General features: G+C 38.0%; 1 protein-coding gene across 1 annotated transcript in view; it reads left to right on the top strand.

The window, feature by feature from the left end:
• The first annotated feature begins 4,590 nt into the window (after positions 1-4,590).
• ACADL (acyl-CoA dehydrogenase long chain) overlaps positions 4,591-18,355 on the top strand; it is a 35,549-nt gene continuing 21,784 nt past the window's right edge. Inside the window, 5 exon segments of the mRNA XM_017973186.5 lie at positions 4,591-4,658; positions 8,348-8,488; positions 11,010-11,119; positions 11,122-11,146; positions 12,580-12,744. Coding sequence (XP_017828675.3) covers positions 4,591-4,658; positions 8,348-8,488; positions 11,010-11,119; positions 11,122-11,146; positions 12,580-12,744 — 509 coding nt within the window.

The following is an 18,355-nucleotide window of genomic DNA, read 5'->3' as shown; positions in this document are numbered from 1 at the left end:
TAAAATTGACACCCTATCACCAAAATTGAAACAGCTAGATCAAAAAAACACAAAAGCTAGAAGAAGACAGGAAACGACTAAGATCAGAGCAGAACTGAAGGAGATAGAGACACAAAGAATCCTTCGAAAAATCAACGGGAGCTGGTTTTTTGAAAAGATCAACGAAACAGACTGCTAGCCAGATTAATAAAAGAGAAAAGGGAAAAGAATAAAATAGATGCAATAAAAAAAAGATAGAGGGGTTATCACCACCAATTCCACAGAAATACAAACTACCGACAGAGATTACTACAAACAACTCTATGCACATAAACCAGTAAACCTGGAAGAAATGAATAATTCCTGGACACTTGCACCCTCCCAAACCTAAACCAGGAAGAAGTTGAAACCTTGAACAGACCAATAACAAGGGCTGAAGTTGAGGCAGCAATTAATAGCCTACCAACCAAAAAAAAGTCCCGGTCCAGATGGATTCACAGCTGAATTCCACCAGACATACAAACAGGAGCTGGTACCATTTCTTCTGAAACTATTCCAAAGAACACAAAAAGAGGGAATCCTTCCCAAATCATTTTATGAGACCAACATCATCCTGATACCAAAACCCGGCAGAGACTCAACAAGAAAAGAAAACTTCAGGCCAATATCCATGATGAACATAGATGCAAAAATCTTCAATCAAATACTGGCAAACCAATTGCAACAGCACATCAAAAAGCTTATCCATCATGATCAAGTAGGCTTCATCCCAGGGATGCAAGGCTGGTTCAACATATGCAAGTCTATAAATGTAATCCACCACATAAACAGAACCAAAAACAAAAACCACGTGATTATCTCAATAGATACAGAAAAGGCCTTTGACAAAATTCAATGGCCCTTTCTTTATGCTAAAAACTCTCAATAAACTAGGTATTGAAGAAACGTATCTCAAAATAATAAAAGCTATTTATGACAAACCTACAGTTACTGAATGGGCAAAAACAGGAAGCATTCCCTTTGAAATCTGGTACTAGACAAGGATGTCCTCTCTCTCCACTACTATTCAATATAGTATTGCAAGTCAGCCAGAGCATAATTGCTCTGAAAAAAAATAAAGAAAAAAAAGAAAAAATAAATAAAGCATATTCAATTAGGAAAGGAGGAAGTCAAATTGTCTCTATTTTCAGAGGACATGATTGTATATTTAGAAAAACCTATCATCTCAGCCCAAAATCTCCTTAAACTGATAAACAACTTTAGCAAAGTCTCAGGATACAAAATCAATGTGCAGAAATCACAAGCATTCATATACACCAATAACAGACTAACAGAGAGCCAAATCATGAGTGAACTCCTATTCATAATTGCTACAAAGAGAGTAAAATACTAGGAATACAAACAAAGGATGTAAAGGACCTCTCCAAGGAGAACTACAAACCACTGCTCAAGGAAATAAGAGAGGACATAAACAGATGGAGAAACATTCCATGCTCATGGTTTGGAAGAATCAATATCATGAAAATGGCCATATTGCTCAAAGCAATTTACCGACTCAACACTATCCACATCAAGCTACCAATGATCTTCTTCACAGAACTGGAAAAAACACCCTAAGCTTCACATGGAACAAAAAGAGAGGCTGCATAACCGAGACAATCCTAAGCAAAAAGAACAAAGCTGAAGGCATTATGCTCCCTGACTTCAAACTATACTACAAGGCTGCAGCCATCAAAACAGCATGGTACTGGTACCAAAACAGAGATATAGACCAATGGAACAAAACAGAGGCCTTGGAGGCAATGCCACACATCTACAACCATCTGATCTTTGACAAACCTCACAAAAACAAGCAATGGGGAAGGATTCCCTGTTTAATAAATGGTGTTGGGAAAACAGGCTAGCCATGTGCAGAAAGCAGAAACTGGACCCCTTCCTGACACCTTACACTAAAATTAACTCCAGATGGATTAAAGACTTAAACATAAGACCTAACACCATAAAAACCCTAGAAGAAAACCTAGGCAAAACCATTCAGGACATAGGCATAGGCAAGGACTTCATGACTAAAACACCAAAAGCATTGGCAACAAAAGCCAAAATAGACAAATGGGACCTAATTAAACTCGAGAGCTTCTGTACAGCAAAAGAAACAATCATTAGAGTGAACCGGCAACCAACAAAATGGGAAAAAAACTTTGCAATCTACCCATCTGACAAAGGGCTAATATCAAGAATGTACAAAGAATTAAAACAGATTCACAAGAAAAAAACAAAGTCATTCAAAAGTGGGCAAAGGTTATGAATAGACACTTTTGAAAAGAAGACATACATGAGGCCAACAAACATATGAAAAAATGCTCATCATCACTAGTCATTAGAGAAATGCAAATCAAAACCACATTGAGATACCATCTCATGACAGTAAGAATGGCGATCATTAAAAAATCTGGAGACAACAGATGCTGGAGAGGATGTGGAGAAACAGGGACACTTTTACACTGTTGGTGGGAGTGTAAATTAGTTCAACCATTGTGGAAGAAAGTGTGGCAATCCCTCAAGGACTTAAAATTGAAATCCCATCTGATCCAGCAATCCCATTACTGGGTATATACCCAAAGGATTATAAATTGTTCTACTATAAAGACATATGCACACATATGTTCACTGTGGCACTGTTTACAATAGCAAAGTCCTGGAACCAACCCAAGTGCCCATCAATGATAGACTGGACAAGGAAAATGTGGCACATATGCACGGAATACTATGCAGCCATTAAAAAAAAAAAAAAAAAAAAACAGTGAGTTCGTGGCCTTTGTAGGAACATGGATGAATCTGGAAACCATCATTCTCAGCAAACTGACACAAGGACAGAAAATCAAACACCACATGTTCTCACTCATAGGCGGGTGTTGAACAATGAGAACACGTAGACACAGGGAGGGGAGCATCACACACTGGGGTCTGTTGGGGGAGGGCTAGGGGAGGGACAGCAGAGGAGTGGGGAGGTAGGGGAGGGATAACATGGGGAGACATGCCAGATATAGGTGACGGGGGCATGGAGGCATCAAACCGCACTGCCGTGTATGTACCTATGCAACAATCCTGCGTGATCTGCACATGTACCCCAGAACCTAAAGTACAATAAAAAAAAAAAAAAACTTCCTGTTTATGTTCTACTTTCAGTTAGTTGGTAGTTGATTTCTAACACAAAATGCCTCATTTTCACTTCTACCATTTCAGGTCCATGGTAACTGTCCTTGATTAGTAAAATGGCCGTAACCTCTTGCTTTACCTCCTTTGAAACCCACTTTGCACATTCTTTCAAGTTCAAAAATCTTCAGATATTTTCTATACAAAAAAATTCATAAATCTCAAGAGCTCAGACTTCATTGAAATGAAATGTAGAAACACTATTGGTGACTTGAGTGAAAAGAAAATGGCAAGATCTGAATTCAAGTCAAGTATTATTGGAAAACTGAACTTATGTCGCGATTTTTATTTGCATATTATATATTTTTTAATTTTTTTCAGGAGCTAGCCACTAATTTTTTTAAGAAAAAAGTGACAAGGGCACAATTCTTTGAAACCAGTATTTAAATAGTCGCCTACTTTAAGTAAATCAATTTCCAACGTTACAAAATAAGCTTCATGTACATTTTTATGGTTAGTATTTGGGCGGACCTGGGGGCTCCATAGCTGTCTTCCATTACTCAGAGCTTCAGGACCCTAAAAAGGCTCAGAACTGCTTTCATAAACAAGAAACAATGCTGCAAAGGCAGCCGTTTGGCTGTAAAATCCTACTGTTGACAGCCAAGAGGGGCGTGTTGCTTCGCGACACTCAGCCCGCGGGGTCATCTGGGCTCCGGAAGGGCGTACGCGGCGCCTTTATCAAGGCACGTGCGACCGTTTTTGCCGGAGGACACCGCGGGTGGACGCGTCAGCCGACCGTCCTCCCGCGCCGCGCCGCGCCCTGCCCGGAGTCGTCGAGTAGCCGCGGAGTCGCCTCGGCTGCCCCCGCGCCCCTAGTGTTCCAGCCTTGGCCGCTCGCCTCCTCCGAGGGTCCCTACGCATCCTGGGCGGCAGCCGTCCGCCGCACGGTGAGTGCCAGCCGGGGCTTCCGCGGCGCACGCCTGGAGGCTGCGGGGCCGGGCAGCCTCACTCGGGTGGCTGGTTTGAAGCGGGGTGGTGCGCGCGCTTCTGGGAGTGCGCCCCTACTCTGGCGCGGGGCTAGGGCTGGCATTGTTTCCCCGATCTCGCGGCTTGGGCGCAACCAGCTTTGGGGCGGAGAAAAAAGGGGTGTCAGCCATGCTGCCCGGACAAGGGACTGCCAAACCCACCGCGGGGAAAATCGAATAGGACTCAGTGCCCGGGTTGCGGCGCGGACCAAAAGTGTCCAGGACAAGCCAGGATAGAAACGACCTGGCGAGGGTTCCATCAGACAAGGAAATTTCCTTTGAATTTATCAACAAATCCTTTAAATACAGAGGATTAATGAACAGGGAGTCTAAGTGGCTCAGTGACTATTAAGATGGTCTTTATAATATGATCAAAAGTTTCAGATACCATCTGATGCATAAAGTATATTCACTGGGTTGACAAATTGGAAGCATGGAGAATTCATTATTTAATAAGGGTGAAGGAACTGGTAAATTAGCGAAAGACAGCATTGGTGTAAGGTACTCTAATTTGCTTTGAGAGCTGTGAGACAAAATGCCTACTCTTCCTGGGGTGGTTTGGGAAGACTTCATTGAGAAGGTGACTTTCTCTTTAAGTATGTATCTTTAGGATACATACTTAACTCTTCCCTGGAACATCATAAGACAGTGATCCTCAAACTGTTTTTTGTTTTGTTTGTTTTGTTTTGTTTTGTTTTGTTGTTTTTTGAGACAGTCTCACTCTTGCCCAGGATGGAGTGCTGTGGTGCCATCTCGGCTCACTGCAACCTCCGGTTCAAGTGTTTCTCCTGCCTCAGCCTCCTGAGTAGCTGGGATTACAGGTGTGCGCCACCACGCTTGGCTAATTTTTGTATTTTTTTTTTTTTTTTTTAGTAGAGACGGTTTTGCCATATTGGCCAGGCTGGTCTCGAACTCCTGACCTCCTGATCCACCCATCTCAGCCTCTCGAGGTACTGCCTCAAACTTTTTAATAACAGGACTCCCTTATGCTCTTAAACTTAGAGGACTCCAAAAGCCTTTTGTTTATGTAGGTTATATCTATCTGTCTGTCTTATCAAAAGGTATCTACAAAACTGAGAAACTGTACAAATATTTAGTTTATTTAAAAGTTACAGTAATAAGCTCATTACATGTTAACATAAATAACAGTTTTTATGAAAAATAACTTATCCTAAACAAACAGAAAAAAGTGAAAAGAATGACATTGTTTTACATTTTTGCAACTCCCTTAATGTCTGGCTTAATAGATAGGCAGATAATTATATCTGCTTCTGTATTATCCATTGGCATGAGTTAGTTTGATTGAAGCATGGCAAGAAAATCTACCCTCAAATAGAGAACACCGGAAAAAGGGAGACCTGAGAGACCCTCTGAATGGGCTGGGGGGCTACAGTTTTGTTGTAATAGCTTCTTGACCTTTAATGTGCATAGGAATCACTTGGGAATCTTGTTGAAATACAGCTTGATTCAGTGGATCTGGGATTGGGCCTGAGATTGTATTTATAACCAGCTTCCAGGTGTTGTGGACGGTGCTGATGGAGATTGTCTCCCTTTTAAAATGTAAAGGAGGCTTTTAAAAAATTACAGCTTAGCCAGTAAGATTAGTTGTAGTTTATTGCCTTATAGTAAAAAATTCCAATTTTTCCAGCACAGATTTCTTCATCTTTAGACTAAGAAATAGATGTTGTGATAAGCTTGCTGCCAAGTGTTTTGATTTTCTTCCTTCTGCATATTCTCTCTTGACTGCCTTTGGCTGAGCTGAAAGTCTTTATTCTTTTGGCATTTCTTTTGCTTTCCTGTGTCTTAATGTATTTTATTTAGAAATATTGCGGAGATTTCCTTAACACAGTATAGGCTACTCAATATTAAGATCCAGTCAGATTCTATTTTAAATTATGGATCTATTATTTACTCATTATGTTGACAAATAATTCAGTGTCTTACGGCCCTAGTTTCCAATCTCAGCATATTTTTTCCTGAGGAAAAATCTCAAGTATGGAAAATCTGTAGGGACAAATATGTGCTTTATAGTTTTATTTCTACTAGCAAGAAAAAGGAACCAGTCATTTCCATTCTAGGGATAAAGTAAATGTTTATTTGATGCAGCAGGACAATGGTCAAGGTCCCCTGCATGTCCTGGCCCTCTGTTATCTCTGACCTCATCCCCTCTTCTCAGTCCACTCTGGCTGCACTTGCCTCCTTGCTCCTTCCAGAACACATCAGACACCATTCAGACATACAGCCTTTGCTCTAGTCGTTCTTTTGTCCTAAAATTCTTCTATTCTAGTGGTATGCCTCTGTTACCTTCAAGGGTTTGCTCCAATCTCACCTTTCTGGTTTAACCTACCCTGACTGCAGCACTGCAACCTCTTTCTTTCTTTCTCTTTCTTTCTTTCTTTCTTTCTTTCTTTCTTTCTTTCTTTCTTTCTTTCTTTCTTTCTTCTTTCTTTCTTTCTTTTTCTTTCTTTCCTTCTCTTTCTTTCCTTCCTTCCTTCTTTCTTTCTTTCCTTTCTTCTCTTTCTCTCCTCTCTCTCTCTCTCTCTCTCTCTCTCTCTCTGTCATTCTCTTTCTCTTTCTCTCATTCTCTCTTTGTGATAGGGGCTTGCTATGTTGCCCAGACTGGTTTTTTCAAACTCCTCAGCTCAAACAATCCTCATGCCTCAGCCTCCAAAAGTGCTGGGATTACAGGTGTAAGCCACCGAGCCCAGCCTACTACACTATTTCATACAGCAACCTCTGTCTCTGTCCCCCCCAGGCACATACTCCTGATCCCTTCTCTTCTTTTTCCATAGTACTTATCACATCCTAAGGTATTCTATAATTTGCTTATTTATTTGTTGTTTATTCAGTCTCCCTTTGTTAGAATGTAAGCTTAAAAGCCAAGATCTTTGTCCTCATCTCAGTCCTTTGTTCATTCTCATATCTAAAGTTACTAGAATAGTGCCTGGCACAAAATTGGCACTCAGTAAATATTTGTCAACTAAATGAATAAATAAGTCACTAAAAATGATAATTAGGGAGACCTTAGAAATATGTTGTAATAGCAGCTGAGCATGGTACCTCATTCCTGTAATCCTAGGCCTTTGGGAGGCCAAGATGGGTGTATCACTTGAGGTCAGGAGTTCAAGACCAACCTGGTCAACATGGTGAAACCCGTCTCTACTAAAAATACAAAAATTAGCTGGATGTGGTGGGGGGGGCACCTGCGATCCCAACTACCCCAGAGGCTGAGGCAGGAGAATGGCTTGAATCGGGGAGGAGCCTGGGTGACAGAGCAAGACTCTGTCTCAAAACAAGAACCAAAAAAAACCCTTTACATCTACTTTGATTATTTGTGCAAAATAGGTCTTTTTGGATAAGGACTAGAAAAGAAAAGGCAGCTTCCAACTAAGGAAGAAATACACTAAATAGAATTTAATGCATAATAGAAAAAAATCTTTTGCCAAGATTTGAATATATGATAAGTTTTTTAGATGTGAACTTAAAAATGTACAAAATGATGCATAGATTTTCATAATTCCTTTTAGGGGTACTTCAAGGGAAAAAAAAAGCTGAAGACCACTGAACTAAAGGAATTACAGAGCAGTCTAATTTTAAGCTTGGTCTGGGAGGGATGGGAGTACGTCTTAAATAATTCCGTAGAAATCTTTACAGAGATTGGTGGGTATTTTTATCTCCACCCAGATTGGCTTTATAACGTGGCAATAACATCAACACAGTTTGCATCTTATATACTTGCAATTCGAAATTGTGTGATTCTGGTTAAAATACTAATTTTGGAGGTTTGCATTATTTTAAACATTGTACATGATATGAAAATGTATCAGTATTACCCTATTATACGATTTGAATTTTATCCATATGTCACATGACAATTCTGCATTTCACCTCATGTCAGACCTGTGGTGAGTTCTAGGCACTGTCTTCTTTAAGGATTTGGAGGTGGAGACTGAGTTGAATAATGATAAGGTACTTCTTAATTCCACCTACATTAGGTAGATCCTATCAAAAATGGTGGTGCTCAAGTTTGAACCCAGGTTTGTCATAATTCAAACTCTTTCTACTCACCTCTCCAGTTTCTCTGTGAAAGAAATCCATGTTGTTCAGTGGCATTACTTTGGATCTGAAGAGTAACAATTCACTTAATTTTCTTACTGCATATATATATTTTTAAGATGTTCTCATTGCAGAGGGGAAGAACGTCTAGAAACTTCTTCTGCTAAAAAGTTAACAGATATAGGAATTAGAAGAATCTTTTCTTCAGGACATGACATTTTCCGGGAAAGTGTAAGGAAGTTTTTTCAAGAAGAAGTGATTCCTTATCACTCGGAGTAAGTAGCACATTTTCCTCTAATGGAGTAAATATTAGGGGTATGATAGGACCATTTCCTGGAATGTCATACATTGCTATACAGAAAACATACTATGTTAAGGGCTTTATTAACATTTTTGCTGCTCTTCACCATAACATTGTAAGATCCCGGGATTCTTAAAGATTTTTTAATGAATTTTAAAATGTACTATACACAAATAAGAAAATTTAAAAATTTGCAACTTAGCCTAAGAGTAGTATTTTTTTTAACCATGGGTAAGTGGCCACAAAATCATAGTCAGTTTCATAGCCTTTTTTCTTCTTCTTCATGATTAATTAAACTAAAAGTTCAAAAGGTCAGCATAATACAACCTTGGTAAGCAATTGGTTACCTCTGGATATTTCTTGATTAATTACTATTACTTTATTGACCAAAAACCTATCATTTCTATTACAATAAGATTTTGCTTCATTTCCAAAATGTACTCAGTGCCAGTACAGATGCCCCTCAATTTAGGATGGGGCTACAATATCATAACTCAAAAATGCACTGTTATTATTTTAACACTTATTATGTTATGATAAAAACAAAGAAATTTTCAGCACTGTTATGTTAGAAGCAGACATTAGAAGATTAGGAAAAATGAAGAGAGAAATGGTTCAGGAACATCATAGGTTTGTGATATTTTATACACCCACCCTGCTAAATGCCATAGTTTAGGCCAGCCTATATGCTCAAAACAATTACATAAGCCTACAGTTAGGCAAAGTCATCTAACGCAATGTCTACTTTGCAATAAAGTACTAAATAGCTCATGTAATGTATTAAATACTCTAATGAAAAACAAAATGGTTATATGGATACTTAAAGTAAGTATGTTTTCAACTGATCATGAATTGTTTTTGTACCATACATAAAAAAAATGTAAGTTGAACTGTCTTAAGTCAGAGACATTTGTACTGTACAACGTTTAGAATGGTTTTTAAACAGAATTAAAAGTAACTTCCATTAGGTTTTTACTGATACCTTCTTGGTAAGAATGACCAAAATTAGCTGAACTCAGAAGCCAGAAGCCATGACTACTCTTTGGTGAAAAGCAACTAACTTCTGTTTCTCGGTTTTTTGTTTTTTGTTTTTGAGATATGGTATCATTCTGTTGCCTAGGCTGGAGAGTAGGGGCGTTGATCATAGCTCACTGCAGCCTTGAACTTCTGGGCTCAAGTGATCCTCCTGCCTCCGTCTCCCAAAGTGCTTGGATTACAGGAGTGAACCTGCATCTGGCCTCAACTAGCTTCTTAAAGACAAGAGAGACATAGTACACTTTGCTCTAATAGAATCTCTTTTGTTTATTTCTTCACTGCTTTTAAACATTGTTCCAGAAAAAAATGTTGAGAAGGCTTTGAAATAAAATAATAGGAGCTGACAAATTTTAAGTCAATAATAAAAATATTTCCAAAGCTACTGTAGGCAACAGCTGTGTTCAAACCACACCTGATAATCCAACTCTTAAATTTTTTGTAGTGTCTATAACTACCTTCAATCAATATCTTCAAATACCCCATATCTAACTAATTATAATCCACTTAAAAATACAAAAATTTTCAAATTTTTTTTCACTATCTCCAACTAGCCATCTATTTCCTCATTCTGCCATTCTTATTTTTAAAGAAGAAAACCTGAGGTTGCCTATCTTACACAAATGTCTAATGTTTTCAGAAGTTCATTTGATATAGAGCTATGGTGCAAGCTGCTTCTGCTCTCCTGGTGTTCCTATTTAAACTGTAATGAGGTTCCCTACTTTGTCAACTTTTTTATGCTTGTCCCATAAGTTCAGCATTTTAAGGAAATATGCCAAGGAGAATAGCCTTTTATGATACAGGTTAGGCAAATTCCCATGACGACATTGCGTAACTAAGCTTGTATGTAAGAGTACCAGCTGAGCAAAACTACATCAATGAATATCAGTGGGTATAATTTTCAAGTCCAATAAATAGTCAAGATGGGGAAAGGAAATGGCAAACATAAAGAAGAAGAGAAGGCTGGGTGCTATGGCTTATACTTGTAATCCTAGTGGTTTGGGAGGCCAAGGTTTGAGGACTGCTTGAGGCCAAGAGTTTAAGATCAGCCTGCGCATCATAATAAGACCCCATCTCTAAAAAAAAAAAAATTTTTAATTAGCCTGGCCTTGTGGCACATGCCTGAAGTCTCTGCTGCTCAAGAGGCTGAGGTGAGAGGATTGCTTGAACCCAGGATTTTGAGGCTGCAGTGAGCTATGATTGTGCCATTGCACACCAGCCTGGGTTACAGCCCTGTCTCTTAAAAAAACAAAAAACAAACAAATAAACACAAAACAAAACAGAAAAAAGGAGGAGGAGAAGTGATAAAAGAGTCAGAGGCAAATAGAAACATATGGCTAACGTAAATAATTACTTTAAATTAAGAATGCATTTCTATACAATATCATTCATAAGTTCAAAATTGTGGTCATTTAAATAATATGAAAACAATTATCTGATTTTAAAATATTTATTATTTACAGATGGGAGAAAGGTGGAGAAGTAAGTAGGGAGGTTTGGGGAAAAACTGGAAAACAAGGGCTGCTTGGTGTCAAGATTGCAGAGCATCATGGTGGGATTGGAGGGGATTTGTACCCGAAGCTGTTGTCTGGGAGGAGCAGTAAGTATGGCAACCTTTAGGTTGAGTCTTGTTTTGTAAACACACTGCTCACCTTTCTGAGATGACAAAAAATAAAAAAAGAAAGCTTTTTAATCTTCTTGGAAGATTGAAAATTCAATGTAAAATGTAAAAGATTATACCATTCATGTACTCTTGCAGATTTTTTGAATGTGGGATAATAAGAAAATCCCTTTAAGTTGCTGAAATAGGTACTATTGAAAATTAAAGAGAAAGTTTTTTTCTGTCAACACTTATGATTACTTTTCCCCCTTAGAAAAGATAGTTGAAAGAGAACAGTAGAGTAGAAAAATATTTCCATCAAATATACTAGAATTTTAATATACAAGAACAAATAAAGATTGTGGTTGAAAAATGGGTAAAGAATTTGAAGCAATAATTCATCAAAAAAGAAATGCAAATAGGTTTTTTAAGTGAGAAAAGTTCATCTTCAGGACCAACCAAATGCAAATTAAACTGATCTGGAGGTATCATTTTGAGTATCTATAAAGCTAGTGAAAATGAAAAGTTCTAATACCCAGTGCTGACAAGATTGCAGTGAAAGTGTCATACACTAATGGTGGCATTATAAATTGGAACAATAAATCTTTTGGGGACTAGAAAGGTGAAAACATTGAAAAAAAAAAGTTCCTGCTCCTTTACCTAGAATGCCACTTTGGGGAATTTATCTTAAAATAATTTAATAAGAAAAATAGATACTGTGTTCAGAAATCATTGTCATATTAGGTCATAATTCTCCAAATTTTGAAGCAATCTAAATGTCCAGAAGTAGGAGAATGGCTAAGAAAATTATGGTACATAAACAACTTGTAGTATTTTGCAGCTATTTAAGATTAAAATCTATGTAAAAATAGAATTTTCTTGTATCATATAATTTATTTTTAAATGTAAAATTTTTATTTGTGTGCATATGTGCCATAATTTTAAAACAGCAAAGTACAAAATTTAGTGCATGGTTCCATCTTTTGTTTTGTTTTGTTTTTTGCTCTTTTTTTCTTTTATTCTATTTGTTGTTTTTTTATTTTTTTATTTTGGTTCTTTTGTTTATTTGTTTTAACCATGACTCCATCTTATTAGAATATATTCTTATGGCAAAGATAATTAAAAGAATACAGTTACTATTCCACTGTGTTATAAGAATATAATTGCAGGTGCTTCATATTTTAAAATATTTTATGTCTCAATTAAATAAGTGTTGATTGGACTCTAGTAGAGCACTGTTATTGTGTTGGAATCAGAAATTTTAAAATTAGTAAAAATAAAATACTAAGAAAATACTCAGGAATGCCATAGGTTTGTGATGAGATAGGCCACTACCAAACAGTTTGATAGGCCCTTTAATACACTGTTGTTACAATAGTCATTTTTTAATTGCTATTTTATGCTTTAATTTTTCTTCTTCTTTTCTTTCTAAGAGCTTATTCAGATTGTTCAGGCCCAGGTTTTGGTGTTCATTCAGCAATTGCCATGCCCTATATTGCAAACTATGGCTCAGAAGAACAGATTAAGCACTTTATTCCTCAGATGACTGCAAGCAAATGTATTGGTGCAGTAGCAATGACAGAGCCTGGAGCTGGAAGGTAAGTTAATATTTAGCTGGCTTTGGATTCTTGGAAGCAGTGCCTTAACATTTTCTTAGTACTTGGTTAATACATAGACTGAGCTATGTGCTAGGAGGAATGCAACGATGAACATGGGATAATTCATGACCTCAAGTAGGAAAATAACAATAAAGCAGATTATAATGTATGCTATGTTTGAGATAGTAACAGTTTTATGCAAAGATAATGGTAGTGTACGAGTTGAATTTTCAGCATAATGAATTTTAGATGTAGGGTGAGAGTCACATGTAAAATATGTCAAGCAGTTTGTTCAACAGGTGTATTTGAAATTGTAGAAATAAGGGTGGAGTAGTAAGGTTTCAAAAGTCTTTCGTATCTAAGAGTTGATGCAATAGGAATGAATAAGATCATGTATTCAGTTATTTGCTGATTATTTAGTATGTGTCTTCAATGTGCCAGGTATACAATAGTGAACAAAACAGATGTGGTCTCTATACTTATTGAGAAGGGCAAGAAATAAGCAAGTATATATATTTGTAGTTATAAATTATGATAAGTACTGTGAAGGAAATAAAGTGCTGTGCTATAGACTAATGCTATGTTTGTGTTTGGTGGGATAGGGAAAAACAAATTTAGACAAATGCTAACAAAGGCCTATAAAAATAGTTGTATTTAAACTGAGATTTGACAAATGAGAAGGAACCAGTTTTATAAGACTTGGGGAAACAGCTTCCACAGAGTGGGAACTGATCCTCAAGTGGTAAAATGAAAAAAAGGGACCAAGGAGGAAAATCTGGGCAGTATGTTTCATTTGGAACTGTACAAAAGAAGATGGAGCAACAGAGACAGAAGGATTGAGAGTTTTAGAGAAATCTAGACGTGAGTAATTAGAGAAGTCAGTTGCAAAGGCCATAGGAAAGGAGAAGGAAGTTAGTAATGTGAAGGCCACAGTGATGCTGAGAATGGAGGAGAGGTCCTGGCAGGCCTGACAATCCTTTGTGATTTCAGTAGGGTGGAGGGGCAGAAGTTACTTTTTATGGGAGTGAGATGGTTGTTGAGAAAACAGAGGCAGAGAAAACAGAGTAATCTTTCTCAGAGCTGAGTGGTGAAAGGAAATGTAGAGTGGGCAGTGGTTTGAGGCTAACTGGTAAGGGAAATGATTTATGTTAAAGACAGCTGCAACTTGTGGGTCAACAGAAAACAAACAGAGCAAAGGAAGAACTTAGAGATTCGGAAGAAGTGGTAAGTGAAAATCCAGGAATTGTTTTTGTGGAAGGCAGGCCCTCCCTTTTTATCATAAGATGTTCTTTTTTGAACATGTTATTTATTTTAAAATCTCTTAATATTATATAGCATGACTTGTAATATGTTTACATTGGATTTGTCTTTTTAAGATGTAAATTTCTATAGGCCAATAATAATAATACTTAATTTTGTCAAAAATTAAAGGTTTCTGTTCACTTCTGTTGCCTACAAGTGTGATCTAAACAAGTAGAAATTTAACCTTCTTCTTTTATAATTGCTTTTAATTTCATTCTCTAAGATAACTACATGGCTGACTACCAATATTCACATTGGAGTTGCATTAGCTCTGTGGTTAGCATGTTCCACTTCCAGCTATTGCATGTTAGCTCTCACAAAGAGGCAATAGAATAAATGAGATCTTGATTTATCTCTAAACTTACACATGCAAACAAAGGTTCATGTGATTTTTGTTTAAATTCTCTGGCCTTATCTGTGGTTAGGTCTATAATTAAGAAGGAAACCTGAAAATGAAGATGGAGAAAATAAACAGATTTCTTTCTTTCTTTTATTGCAAGGTCATTGAAAGTCATGAGAGGATAGTAAGTAAGTCAGGTATTTAGAGAGGTGAGCAAAGAGCCCATGTGGGTGAGAGAATATAAGAACATAGAAAAGCCACAGATGAAGAAGAGTAATAGAATATTGAGGAATTATGGCATGAAATTGGCATGAAATAGGGAAAAACACGTGAGAAGAAAAGAAGATAGAAGATGGAATATGGTTCATTTTGCTTGCCCTCAGAGATGAATTGAGCACTGTCTGTATTTTTACTTGGATTTGGCCTACACACACACACACACACACACACACACAATGTTGCAATTGCTGAAAAACATCCAGAGTTTCACTGGCCCTTTCTGTTTCCATGTACATAGGAGGCTTCATTATACATCATTATGTATCTTTATATGTTGTATTACCTTAGCATTTTATAAATGCTTTCATGTTGATTTTATTTTGTTAGTTTTTAAAGAAATAGAAATGAGGTTGTGCTATGTTGCCCAGGCTGGTCTCAAACTCCTGAACTCAAGCAATCCTACTGCCTCGGCCTCCCAAAGTGCTAAAATTACAGGTGTGAGCCACTGCGCCTGACCTCTTGTTGATTTAATTATGTGGCTATTATAAAAAGATATATGGAATATAGAGATATGATTTCTACATAAGAAGAAAACAGAAAATAATAAATGAAGTATTTTGACCAAGTACATAGAGCAAATTGTTGACAGCTTTAGAGCCAGAGTGTTCTGACACCAGCTGTGTAATCTTGGGTAAAAATCTCTGAGCTTTAATGTCTCTATCAGTGAAATTGAGATAATGATACTTAAGATTATTGTGAGGGTCTAAATTGTTGTCTTTACTAAGTGATATACTTTTTCATTTTTAATATTTCATATATACCATTCAAAAATTTAGGAAAAATTTACAAACTGAGCTATGTGATTACCTTTATTTCCTTTGAATTTTTTTCTTTTTCTTTTTTTTTTTTTTTTTTTTTTGAGACGGAGTCTCACTCTTGTCGCCCAGGCTGGAGTGCAATGGTGTAATCTTGGCTCATTGCAATCTCTCCCAGGTTCAGGCTATTCTCCTGCCTCAACCCCCGCAAGTAGCTGGGATTACAAGCACCTGCCACCACACCCAGCTATTTTTTGTATTTGTGGTAGAGACAGGGTTAGTAGAGACAGGGTTTCTCCATGTTGAGTCAGGGTTTCTCCATGTTGACCAGGTTGGTCTTGAACTCCTGACCTCAGGTGATCCGCCTGCTTCAGCCTCCCAAAGTGCTGGGATTACAGGCATGAGCCACAGCACCCAAACTTAGAAGAATTGTTTTAATAAACTGTGTAGAGACTTCAGTTACCGATACTTTATATGTACTTATGATGAAAATGTGATGTTAGAATACAGTAGCATTCAGGCCAGGTGCCATGGCTCATGCCTGTAATCCCAACACTTTGGGAGGCCAAGGCAGTTGGTTCACCTGAGGTCAGGAGTTTGAGACCAGACTGGCCAACATAGTGAAACTCTATCTCTACTAAAAATACAAAAATTAGCTGGGCATGGGTAGGACATGCATTTGTAATTCCAGTTATTTGGGAGGCTGAGGCAGGAGAATCTCTTGAACCTGGGAGGCGGAGGTTGCAGTGAACTGAAATCGTGCCACCGCACTCCAACCTCAGCCACAGAGTGAAACTCCATCTCAAAAACAACAACAAAAAAGAATACAATAGCATTCAGCTTTAAAATGTTCCCAATCTGCATTCGCCCTTTTGATGATAATCAGACTACAGATTGGTTCACATACCTGTGTCATTTGACCTGTGTTTCAGATAGGTGGTTCTGTATTATACAATCTTTCTGAAACTTACGTGATATTTGAAATGATTAGATGCGTAATGGATAAGCTTTGTATTCATGTGTTGGGGTGTCCCCAAGGCTACTACCAGGTTCAAATGATTTGCTAGGAGAACTCACAAAACTTGGCATATATTGTACCTATGGCTACAACTTATTATAGTAAAGGACACAATGCAAAATTAGCCAGGGGAGACTCTCATAGGTGAAGTCCCATAAAACCAATAGCAGCTTCTAGGAGTTCTCTACCAGTGAGGTCATACAGAGCATTCTTAATTCTTCAGCAAGTTGTGACATGTGTGAAATGTTGTGCCCCAAAGTGTACCTCATTAGAGACTTGGTGTCCAAGGATTTTATTGGAAGTTGGTCATATAGGCATCTTCTCCCTGGCATGTACCAAAAGTTGAGATCCCCAGAAGGAAAGCAGGTATTCCGCATAAGCCAAATTGTTTGCACAAATGGTTTAGACAGTAAGGCACGCTTATGAGTACTGGGAATTGTGGGAAGTCTCCTGAAATCCAGATTCTCAGATGCTAGCCACGGACAATGTTATAAGAGGCCTTTCTAAGGATAGTAGTGTCAGGCCTGCTTTCTTTTCTTTTCTGTATACTTGGCATTTTAGTAACATAATTTAACAAATGTTTATTGAGTGCCTGTTATGTACAAAGCAATATGCTAGGCTCAGAGCATAGAAATATGATCTTGATACACATCATGTTCTCCAAGACCTTGAGTCAGATAAGTGTGGCATGTGGGAAAGATAATTTCTTTTTATTCTAATTGAAATTCAATGTGAATGCTCTAAGAGAGTATATTTGTTGCCTTATGGCATCTGTGACAAATTGTCACAGACTTGGTGGATTAACACAACAGGAATTTATTCACTTACAGTTCTGAAGGCTAGAAGTCCAAAATAAGTATCATTGGGCCCAAATCAAGGTATCAGCAGGGCTACACTCCCTCCAGAGGTTATAGGGGTGAATCCACTCCTTTCCTCTTCTCTCTCTTGTTGGCTGTTGGCGTTCCTTGCCTTGTTGCATAATCACTGCAGTCTTTGCCTTTGTGGTCACGTTGCCTTCTCTTCTATGAAATCTCTTTTTACCTCTCTCCTATGAGGACATTTGTGATTGAATTTAGGGCTCATCCAGATAATTCATAATAATCTCTTTATCACTACATCCTTAAATTAATCACACTTGCAGGACCCTTGTTCCATGTAAGGTAGCACAGACTCCAGAGTACATTATTCAGCCTAATACAGAGAGTGATTTAATAAAAAATGCAGCCAGGCACAGTGCTGTGCCTGTAATCCCGGCACTTCGGGAGGCCGAGGTGGGCAGATCACCTGAGGTCAGGAGTTCAAGACCAGTCTAGCCAACATGGTGAAACCTCATCTTTACTAATAATACCAAAAAAATAGCCAGGCATGGTGGCATACATCTGTAATCCCAGCTACTGGAGAGACTGAGGCAGGAGAATTGCTTGAATTGGGGAGGCAAAAGTTGCAGTGAAATGAGATTGTGCCATTGCACTCCAGCCTGAGCAATAAGAGTGAAACTAGGTCTCAAAGAAACCAAAATGCCAAGGAGCATGAAATATAAACACCACCATCTTAGTCTGTTTTTGCACTGCTATTAAAAAATACCTGAAACTGGGTAATTTGTAAATAAAAAGGTTTAAGTGACTCACAGTTCCACAGGCTATATAGGAAGCATGGCTGGGGAGGCCTCAGGAAACTTACAATCATGGCAGAAGGCAAATGGGAAGCAGGCATGTCCTACATGGCTGGAGAAGAAGGAAGAGAGAGAACGGGGATGTGCTACACACTTTTAAACAACCAGATCTGATGGTAGTAACTCACTATCACAAGAACAGCAAGGCAGAAGTCCATCCCCATGATCCAATTACCCAGCAGGCCCCCTTCTCCAACACTGAAAATTATCATTGAACATGAGATTTGGGTGGGAACACAGAGCCA

Source organism: Callithrix jacchus, chromosome 6, assembly GCF_049354715.1.
Source record: "Callithrix jacchus isolate 240 chromosome 6, calJac240_pri, whole genome shotgun sequence".
NCBI lineage: Eukaryota > Metazoa > Chordata > Mammalia > Primates > Cebidae > Callithrix > Callithrix jacchus.
This window is presented reverse-complemented; position numbering and strand designations above follow the sequence as displayed.